At 31.9% G+C, this 10,645-nt stretch overlaps 4 protein-coding genes across 4 annotated transcripts; 2 read left to right on the top strand and 2 right to left on the bottom strand.

Annotated features, from left to right (window-relative positions):
* Positions 1-217: 217 nt before the first annotated feature.
* PGO_051670 (50S ribosomal protein L10) lies at positions 218-1,087 on the bottom strand (the record flags this gene model as incomplete). The annotated part of the gene is made up of 1 exon (XM_028686545.1): positions 218-1,087. The coding sequence occupies one exon, from the start codon at positions 1,085-1,087 to the stop codon at positions 218-220; it is 870 nt and encodes a 289-aa protein (XP_028542346.1).
* A 2,144-nt stretch (positions 1,088-3,231) lies between these two features.
* On the top strand, positions 3,232-4,263 carry PGO_051660 (hypothetical protein, conserved; the record flags this gene model as incomplete). Its single annotated transcript, XM_028686544.1, has 1 exon — positions 3,232-4,263. The coding sequence occupies one exon, from the start codon at positions 3,232-3,234 to the stop codon at positions 4,261-4,263; it is 1,032 nt and encodes a 343-aa protein (XP_028542345.1).
* A 1,808-nt stretch (positions 4,264-6,071) lies between these two features.
* PGO_051650 (26S proteasome AAA-ATPase subunit RPT3) lies at positions 6,072-7,614 on the top strand (the record flags this gene model as incomplete). Its single annotated transcript, XM_028686543.1, has 2 exons — positions 6,072-6,161; positions 6,526-7,614. The coding sequence occupies 2 exons, from the start codon at positions 6,072-6,074 to the stop codon at positions 7,612-7,614; spliced, it is 1,179 nt and encodes a 392-aa protein (XP_028542344.1).
* A 643-nt stretch (positions 7,615-8,257) lies between these two features.
* PGO_051640 (phosphoglycerate mutase) lies at positions 8,258-9,172 on the bottom strand (the record flags this gene model as incomplete). The annotated part of the gene is made up of 1 exon (XM_028686542.1): positions 8,258-9,172. The coding sequence occupies one exon, from the start codon at positions 9,170-9,172 to the stop codon at positions 8,258-8,260; it is 915 nt and encodes a 304-aa protein (XP_028542343.1).
* Between the last annotated feature and the right edge of the window lie 1,473 nt (positions 9,173-10,645).

The raw sequence follows: 10,645 nt of genomic DNA, 5'->3' as shown, positions 1-10,645 counted from the left end.
CGGTTTTACAAAGTGGGGTAGGGAAGCATAATACCACACGTGAGGTGTTAAATGGACAGGCAAAATGGGTTCGAGACAAAACTGGTTAGAGGCAAAACTGGCTAGAGGCAAAACTGGTTAGAGGCAAAACTGGTTAGAGACAAAACTGGCTAGAGGCAAAACGGAAAGATTAAGGTGCAAAGCTCTCCCAATTCTGTAGCCACGTCTCCACACTCACTCAAGTGTCTTTTTCCTTCTGAGTGTGTAAATAAATTCCCCGAGCTATGGAGGCCGGAATTTGCATAATAGAAGTGGGTATATCACTTATGATTTTATTAATTCTGTTTACTACATGACCAAAGTAATAACTGTATGATTTTAGGTTTATCAAATTTTCTGTTTCTGTTTTGTTTAAAATTGTATTTTCAAATACCGATAGCTTTATAAAGTTGTTAGTTTTGTATTCTTTATATAAAGAACTGAACATTTTATTCCCGTACAGCGTAAAGGATATGTAATTCTCGTTCATTATAAACATGTACATGTTACTTTCTTTTAAGTAAGGTATAATGGCTTCAAAGGGCGTTTTTTGTACAGCTAATTTCATTAAAGTGTTCTTAACCATATGTACACGTACATGTGGTCTCGGTAAATTTATTAGTAAATCCATCCTCATATTTGGAGTTAATTTAAAACTGTTTAATTGAATTAATAACTTAGTAACTTTTAAAATTCTTTTTATTTTTCTAATTGTTTCATCTTTTCCTTCTCTTGTATTTCGATAACCACTACATTTTCTGCTATGTAAACAAGTATCCCTTCCATTTTTCTTGTAATATACACTTCTATTGTTCAAAAAATAAGGATAAGCATATTTTCTACTCCAAAATGTTCCTTCACCCTTTGCTTTTATAAGTGCTGCACGAGCCGACAATATAAATGGTACTACTTTTGCTTCATCGGATTTATAATTCCATTCGAAGTTTTTATCTATATAGTTTATACACATAAATGTCGTATAAAGAAAATACATCAGTAGTGCGAGGGACAAGCATTTAATGCTTCCTCGTTTCGCACATGTTATATTGGGTGCATATGGAGAATGCATGTGGGAAATGTGTTGTATGTTCTTACACACACTAGGATATCTCTTTTGAAGCTTAATGAAAAGTGCATTTTTATTTATCTCATATTTCTGGAAGCCCACATTTTATATTACAATGCGAGGAAATGTGTATTCCCAAAGAGGAATTAACACAAGCACGATTTGTTTAAAAAAAAGAATGGAAAACTCATCACTGTATTATTCATTGAATTATTCTTCCTTGCGTATTTGCAGTTGAGGAATTTTCATTTGGCTATTCATTTTCCACATCATTGAGTTATGTATAGATCCCTACTTGTTACTTAACTTTATTGCCTTTATATGTTGATATATACTTTTTTTTTTTTTTTTTTTTTTTTTTTTTTTTTTTTTTTAGTTTTCTTTTATTATTTTTTTTCTGGAATAATGCATAGAGAGACAACAATCAGCATGTTTCCATCGTTTATGCCACAAAAGGTAAACTTTCTTCTCTTCTATTCATTTTCTTTTCTACATATATATATATATATATATATATATATATGGGAGCATTTTCTTGAAAAAGCCAAAATATATTTGAAGTTAATTTTCGCTATATTTGTTTTGTTTTTCCTTTTTTCGCTTTTATTTACATATTGTTATGTCTAATAATGTTCCATCCTCTGGGGATGTCCAAAAATAAATATATACCTATGAACATTCATATATGCACACTGCTTACTTATGTGTCATTTTGTACATATAGTACCTGTACTTATTCGTAAACTGGTACATACATTAGATACAAGCGAAATTGCACTAAAATATATAGCATTTTTCTGGCACGTAGCAAAAACGGGCCAGTGGAGAATTGAAAGAAAACGAAAATGGCTAACCAGTTGGGTAACAAACAGGCAAGGTAATTCACTTGTACATTCATTAAATGGAAAAATTCGCAGCCAATCGGAGATTTCGCGTACTTTTACTCCTTTTGCCTGTTTAATTCTTTCACTTCTTTTACTTCTTTGCTATAGTAAAAAATTATTCTCGCAACCCGTAATAGTAAACGAAAAAAAGTACATAAAAATAATATTTACATGTGGAGGAGAACTCACAAACTAAAAAAGCAAATTCTCAGCAAAACGACGGAATTTTCAATTGGAGTATAACTAGCCATTTCATCAAAATTAACTTAAAAAAAAAAAAAAAAAAAAATGTTTGCCTGAACAAGTCATGTATTTATTGCATACACATGCGTACATATGCATACATTTGCATATTTATGCGCATTTAATTTATGTAAATTTAGTAAATTTGTGTATATTTTATTTATGTATATATATATGTAATTTTTTTTTTTTTCCTTTTTTACCGCGAAAGGAATGTTCAGGCGATAATGCACGTGTTTTTATGCACAAAACACATGAAGTTATTATACATATTTGAGAAAAGGGGAAATGTTGCTCAGGCAAAAAATTTCGAAAAAGTAAAAAATGCCACCACAGAGTTTTGCGTCTCTGTATTTCTTTCCATTCCATTCTATTCTATTATATTCCCTTTTTTTTTTTTTTTTTTTTTTTTTTTTTTATACCCATATATACGCTACCATATTACATAAATTTCAGTAAGTGCAACAATCGACATTTCTGTCCACAATTTATTTAACCCAGATTAGCAGCAACGTGTCACATACATGGTTGTACATGTGCTTATGCTTATGACCGGTTTAACATTCGATCAGCAGAATTATCTCCTTGAAATAATATATTTTTTCGCGTCTGAACAAGTCAGGTGAGAAATGGGTTAAAAAAAAAGTTTTCACATTTGGGACAAAAAAAAAAAAAAAAAAATAAATAAATAAAATAAATAAATAAATAAAACAAAATAAAAAACAAAATATACACGTAATTACACATTATATATTTTATCTGAATGTTCATTTTAACAACCACGCATGCAGCTATACATCGATCGAGCACCTTGCACAACAAACAGGTCGTAACCTACAATTTTTTCACAATAGCAAAAGATTCGTTTTACCAGCTGGTGAAACTAAATTTTGAGCGTGCAACTTAGGGAAAAAAATGCAAACAGGAAAAAAATAAATAAAACAAAGGAAGCAAACAAGGCAAACAGAGCAAAGGGAGTAAACAAGGCAAACAGAGCAAACAGAGCAAACAGAGCAAACGATGGACGCGGTGGAAGAAAAGGGAAGGGAAAAGGATGAAATTTTAAAAGGAAATGAAAACGAAAGTGAGGATGATCAAGTGGAAGTAAAAGAGATTTACAATAAAAGTAAATTTATAAATGGTAAAGGAGGGAGGCTGGTTCGAATATTGTCTGAATTTGTGGGAGTCCAAGAGGCATTACGAGATGAAGGAATATTTTTTACGGTTGTAGTTTTTGGTTCATCAAGAGCATTAAGTAATGAACAATACGAATCACGAAAAAGAAAACATGAAAAGAAACTAACCCAATTTAATGATAAAATAAAAAATAATGTAACATTAACAAGTGCAGAAGTGGCAGAGCATGAAAGAATAAAAAAAGAGTTAGAAAAATTACATAAATTAAAATGGACTACATCATATTACACAAAAATATATGAACTTTCAAAAATGTTAACTTTATTTTTTGCTACCGATGAAGGGCAAAAAGCAGTGAATAATATATCGACCCATTTGCCAAAAGTTCATAATTTTTTACCAAATAAAAAAGGAGAAAAAAATCCAAACAATTTTACTGTTGCTATATGTACAGGTGGTGGTCCAGGTTTTATGGAAGCAGCAAATAAAGGAAGTAGAGAAGAAAATGGGAAATCCTTAGGTTTTATGATTTCTTTACCATTTGAAAAAGGTGCAAATAAATATGTAGATGAAAATTTATCTTTTAAATTTCATTATTTTTTTACAAGAAAATTTTGGTTAGTCTATTTATCTTTAGCTTTTATTATTTTACCTGGAGGTTTTGGAACATTAGATGAATTATTGGAAATTCTCACATTAAAACAGTGTAAAAAATTTAAAAGAGATGTTCCCATAGTTTTATTTGGAAAAGATTTCTGGACAACTATTGTCAATTTTAAAAAGCTAGCTGACTATGGACTTATATCACAACAGGATCTAGATTCCATTTTTCTCACAGATTCTGTGGATGAGGCATATACATACGTTATCAATCATTTAAAAAATACCTCCTGTTTATCGGACAAGGCCTTATGACATTTTGGCGAAATTGTTTAGGAGCGAACTAGTCATCTTTTTTTTTTTTTTTTTTTTTTTTTTTGCGAGTCTCCTCATTTGGTGGGAAAACAGCATTCTATTTGTTTCTTCAGGGAAAAAGGGCTTGTGACGAATTGTTAGAGCTAATTGTGTTATGTGCACTTGGTTCGTTATGCATGCTACTTTAGTTATGCATAATACTGTGCTTGAAAAGTTTGTCAGGATGCATAAAAGTCAACTACCTCCATAAATATGCTTATGTTTATATGATCCAAAATTAGTGGATGCTACATTGGGATATACAGATAAACATGTGCATGTGTGTATAAAAGGTTTGATCATATGAGAACTTGTCACTTGTGAGTCCCCTCCTCTTATATGTGTTTATTTGGTGGCGTGAACAAAAAAAAAAAAAAAAAAAAAAAGGGGGAAAAAGAAAACGTAATAATGTTTGTGTTTCTAGTCCTTTTCATGTTTCACCTTAAATTTTTTTTTAAATGCGGTAATAAGATTTATTAGGAAATTTCAAATGATTACACACAGGTGAGGAAATCAGTCACCCAGTAGTACCTGCCAAGTGTGCATAATTTCCGTTGCTTAATAATATATGCTTGTGGAAACATTAAAAGAAAAGGTGTAATGTCTTGCATAGTTTGGTATGTTCATTTATATTTTACATGGATGGTATCCACACAGGGAAAACTGCTTTTTTTTTTTTTTTTTTTTTTTTTTTTTGCTTGCCTTTTTTCTCCCCCCTAGAATTCAATTTGAGATAGAATCAGACAATAGCATTTTTTCATTTCTCTTTTTAAAGTTGATGTTAGTAGTTGTAGCAGTAGTTGTGGACAGGCTTTCCACATTTACGGAAATGTTTTTACGTACGGACTTGTATTCAGTTTAAGGAAGACAAAGGATGGAAGTGATGCTACAATTTGAAATGAGATTTATGTGTGTGTCGAAAATTGTAAAATCTATGTAGGTTTTTTTTTTTTTTTTTTTTTTTCACTACCTTTTGGTTAAATTTGACAAGCACGTGGAAGTAGTACCCCCGCTAGTGATACTTGAATTTTTTTCATTCACTGGATGTGACATAGACTGTTGCATGTATACATAAAAATATTCTCGTTTGTGTGTGTTTCATTTAAGTCATTCCCCTTGTGCGATTTTATCCAATCTTCGTTTCATTTTATCCAATTTTACTTTGTTTTATTTTATCCAATCTTACTTTGTTTTATTTTATCCAATCTTACTTTGCTTTATTTTATCCTATTTTTTCTTATTTTATCTTAATTTATTTTTTTAAATAACGATTTGTTTACCTGTTTTCACCTTTTTTCACCTTTTTTCACTTTTTTTTGAATTTTTTTGAATTTTTTCGACTTCTTTCCCTGCTAATCAAACGAAACTCTGAAGGAGGAACACTCTTCTAAGGAGTACATTTTACTTTGCCATACTTTCCACCAATTTATTTTTAGAATTTATTATTTTACGAATGTAATTTGTGTGTATCTCTTTATATTTACATCATTTTTGAGGTGTACAAGAGAAGATAATTAATATACAAAAAAAAAAAAAAAAAAAAGGTAATCATTATTGGAAGTATTTTTCTCTTCTCTTTTCCCGTTTAAAGTACAGGAAGAAAAAAAAAAACATTGTTATTGATGATTTTAGGATTTTCCTACCAATAAATAATGTCCTGGAAGGAAGTTTTCGAAAATTAAACCAAGAAAAAAAAAAAAAAAATACAAAAAAAAGAGAATTCAAAAGTTGAAGAATTCAGAAAAAAAAAAAAAAAAGAGTATGAGAAAATGGATAATATTAGTAAATACTTGAAGGAGGAGGACTATTACATAAAATTGAAAATCTTGAAGAAGCAAATTGATGTTTTAAATATTCAGGTGGGTACTCTGACAAGTTCCTAATTAACAAAACAAGAGAGTGAGAATGAGAGTGAGAGAGATGGTTATGCATATAACAACACACCCCAATAGACTCACTTTTCGCGAATGACTTTTTCTTCGTTGCGCAACTTGTGAATAGCCATTTGTGCTTGTTGGAACACACATACTATTTGCACATGTGCATGATTCGAGTGTTCCAGTAGTAACTTCTTTACATGAATAGATGAATGCTGAATGAAATTCCGGCTCCATCTATACACATTATGAGCTGTGCACATCCACTTGCACATTTTACTACTGATCTGCACACATACTTACTTTCACGTTTCACCATTGATCTGCAAACACACATCCATCTTAGGAGGAGTACATCAAGGAGGAACATAAAAATTTAAAGAGAGAATTGATCCGGTCAAAAAATGAAATAAAGAGAATACAAAGCGTACCTCTAATCATAGGTCAGTTTCTGGATATCATTGATAATAATTATGGTATTGTTAGCAGCACAGCAGGATCAAATTATTATGTCAGAATTCTTTCCACTTTAAACAAGGAAGACTTGAAACCATCTGTTAGCGTGGCATTACATAGACATAGTCATTCGATTGTAAACATCTTACCATCTGAATCAGATAGTAGTATACAACTGTTGCAAGTGAGTGAAAGACCAAATGTTAAATACACAGATTTAGGAGGATTAGATATGCAAAAACAAGAAATGAGAGAAGCTGTTGAATTACCTTTAAAAAGTCCAGAGTTGTATGAAAAAATTGGAATTGAACCTCCTATGGGCATTTTAATATATGGGCCTCCAGGTACAGGTAAGACTATGCTTGTTAAAGCAGTAGCGAATGAAACACAAGTTACATTTATTGGTGTTGTGGGTTCTGAATTTGTACAGAAGTATTTAGGGGAAGGTCCTAGAATGGTACGAGATGTGTTCAGACTAGCTAGAGAAAATTCTCCATCCATTATTTTTATTGATGAAGTAGATGCAATAGCAACAAAAAGATTTGATGCACAAACTGGGGCAGATAGAGAAGTACAAAGAATTCTTTTAGAGCTACTAAACCAAATGGATGGATTTGACAAATCTACAAATGTAAAAGTTATAATGGCTACAAACAGGGCTGATACTCTAGACCCTGCATTGTTAAGACCTGGGAGATTGGATAGAAAAATTGAATTTCCATTACCTGACAGAAAGCAAAAAAGATTAATCTTTCAAACCATAATTAGCAAAATGAACGTAAGCAGTGATGTAAACATTGAAAATTTTGTCGTTCGAACTGATAAAATAAGTGCAGCTGATATTGCTGCAATAGCACAGGAGGCCGGCATGCAGGCCATAAGAAAAAACAGATATATAATTACTGCAAATGACTTTGAGCAGGGTTATCGCACGCACGTCCGGAAGCAGCTTCGCGATTACGAGTTTTACAACATATAGGTGTGCGTGTTTGGGGGGCCACTTTGCGTCGTTTTCGATAAAATTTGGACCCATTTTTATGCCCATTTTTGGACCCATTTTTATGCCCATTTTCGAACCCATTTTTATGCCCATTTTTGGACCCATTTTTATGCCCATTTTTGGACCCATTTTTATGCCCCCATTTTCGAACCCATTTTTATGCCCCCATTTTCGAACCCATTTTTTCCCGTTAAGAGGTGTATCCTCTCTCCAAATCAACCGCTATTCTAAATAATTTTTATTTTAAAATAAAAGTTTTTGGGAACGCATAAACACATGCATGTAGCCAACGTTATCTTTATTGATATTTTGAAAAATGTGCTGTGAATAAAAAAATTGGTACAAAAAAAAAAAAAAAAAAAAAAAAAAAAAAAAAACTTTTTCGACGTTATACACAAAAGAATAAGGGGGGGGGGGGGAAATGTATTGTACATATGTATGTGTATGCATTTTGAATAGTGGTAAGTGCATATACCATACTTTGTTCTTTTTTATATGTCATGTAAGGGTTAGAAGAAGACGATGTGCAATGTATATATTTTCCTCATGTGGAAGCTTTGATTTTCACTAAATTTTATATACTGTTAGATGTTAAAGGTGTGATGGATGTGAAGAAGGAGGATCAAAAGTATGTCACGCTTTCGAATGGGAGATGTGATACTGATCCAAACTCCCTGAGGACTACAGAACCCTCGTCGTCCAAAACAATCCATGTAATTCCACAATTATAGCTGGAAAAGCGTAACCAGGAAAACAGGGGTAACTGCAAAGCCCTACATAGAAAATATCGTATGACATTACCATGACATATAATTAATTGATACTCATCTTCATCACCTGGTGGTTGATAAAAATAAGTTTCATAAGCTTTATTTATTCTCTTATTATCAAGCCTAATTTTGTTTGTATCAAATTTTGAACTTTTAGGAATTGGGTCAGGTAAGTATGGTGTCCCTTCATTTAAGTTTGGATCATTTACTAATGTTGCATTTGGAAAATATTTGCTAATTATTTGTGCCGTTTCTTTAGCTCTTATCAAATCAGAGTGATAAATGACATTAATTTTTTTGTTATTTAATATATCTTTTAATTTCTTTCCAGTAATTTCTGCTTGTTTGCATCCTTCTTTTGTCAATTTCTTTGAATTTTCATCATTTCTATTTTTTCTTTCATATTGCCCATGTCTAACTAAAATTATGTTTTTAGAGACGTGCCTTTTTTCTCTCTTCCCCTCCTTTGCTTCTTTTCTTTCTTTTAACTTATTTTCAATTGTGCTTATATCTGGGTTGTATGAATAATCATATTTATTATTCCATTTGTATAGGATATAATTTTCATATGCGTAGGTAATCCCAAGTGACAATGCTACTGATGTTACTGCTGTGTAAAATATATATTTTCCTTTTCCTTCTTTCACATATTTCACTTGTTCAGTACTCCCTCCTCCTCCTCCATGGCTAAACGCACGATTCATGTAAATATTTCCTTTGAACCGATTGCTTAATTTTATTTTCTTTAGCAAATCCTGATATCGCATTTTTCCCCCTTTTCTTCCTCTTCTTCTTTTCCTTTGAATTTGTTAATCTCTCCTTTTTGTGTGCATGCCAGGAGCTTCTTTCGTGAATTAACCTAAGTTATGTCACTTTGTACTATGCCAAGTTGTGTAGTAATAGTATCGTGTAGTGTTTTAACGTGTGTGTGAAGCCAAGTTGCGTTTCTGCATTCCAGCATGTATTCCTTTATGTGTGATTGCCACCGGGTCAAGAAGTTGGAGGGAAAAATGGAAAAAAAGGGGAAAAAAAATGGGGAAAAAAAGGGGAAAAAAAATGGGGAAAAAAAGGGGAAAAAAAATGGGGAAAAAAAGGGGAAAAAAAATGGGGAAAAAAAATGGGAAAAAAAAAGGGGAAAAAAAATGGGAAAAAAAAAGGGGAAAAAAAAGGGGAAAAAAAAGGGGAAAAAAAATGGGGAAAAAAAGGGGAAAAAAAATGGGGAAAAAAAATGGGAAAAAAAAAGGGGAAAAAAAATGGGAAAAAAAAAGGGGAAAAAAAAGGGGAAAAAAAAGGGGAAAAAAAAAGGGGAAAAAAAAGGGAAAAAAAAAGGGGAAAAAAAAAGGGAAAAAAAAAGGGGAAAAAAAATGGGAAAAAAAAAGGGGAAAAAAAAGGGGAAAAAAAAGGGGAAAAAAAAAGGGGAAAAAAAAATGGGAAAAAAAAAGGGGAAAAAATAAATGAAAAAAAAAATGAAACAAAAGAATGGAAAAAAAAAAAAAAAAAAAAAAAAGACTCTTACATTTTTGTGCAGTACCTTAAGTTATTTTGCAGGTCGTTTTGCCACTGTCCTCATTCCTTTACCACTTTGATTGTTCCTCACTTTTGAACTTTGAAAGTGTACTGTGATCTCTTCTCCTACCCTCTCTCTTTACAATTTGAAAAAGAGGGAGGAAAAGAATAAATATACATATATATATATATATATATATGTATATGTGTGTATATATCTTTATATATATGTATATATGCCAACCCCCCCGGCACCCCGAGAACAAAAAAAAAAACCCTCTAAAGCTAACAAAAAGAATATCCTAAGTCCTAGTTGCAATTTCCCTTACACGCACACGAAGAATGTAAAATCCAGGTGGGAGAAAAAAAAAAAAAAAAAAAAAAATGCTTTCACAATTTTAAGGAATCACAGTATAGTAAGAGAAAAAACTATACAAATTTTGGAGTCTTTACCTTTCTTTCTCTCTCGCCACGCCACCATCTGATCATTCATATTTATTTATCTACTTCAATCCCTTTTCAAACACACTATACAAAGAAATGGCAAAAAAATAAATGGAAAATTCTACGAACCCATACCCACTCGGATCTTAAGGGAGGAGGTGTGTGTGTGCAATGTCACACAAATGAGAAGATATTCAACTGGCATGTATACATTTATGTGTGTAGCGATATATGGGGCGAGTCAGGGGTATTTGCCTCTTCGCTAACGCACCCTCGCTGTTGACATTTCT

The sequence above is a fragment of the Plasmodium gonderi genome, assembly GCF_002157705.1.
Source record: "Plasmodium gonderi DNA, contig: Chr05, whole genome shotgun sequence".
Lineage (NCBI taxonomy): Eukaryota > Apicomplexa > Aconoidasida > Haemosporida > Plasmodiidae > Plasmodium > Plasmodium gonderi.
This window is presented reverse-complemented; position numbering and strand designations above follow the sequence as displayed.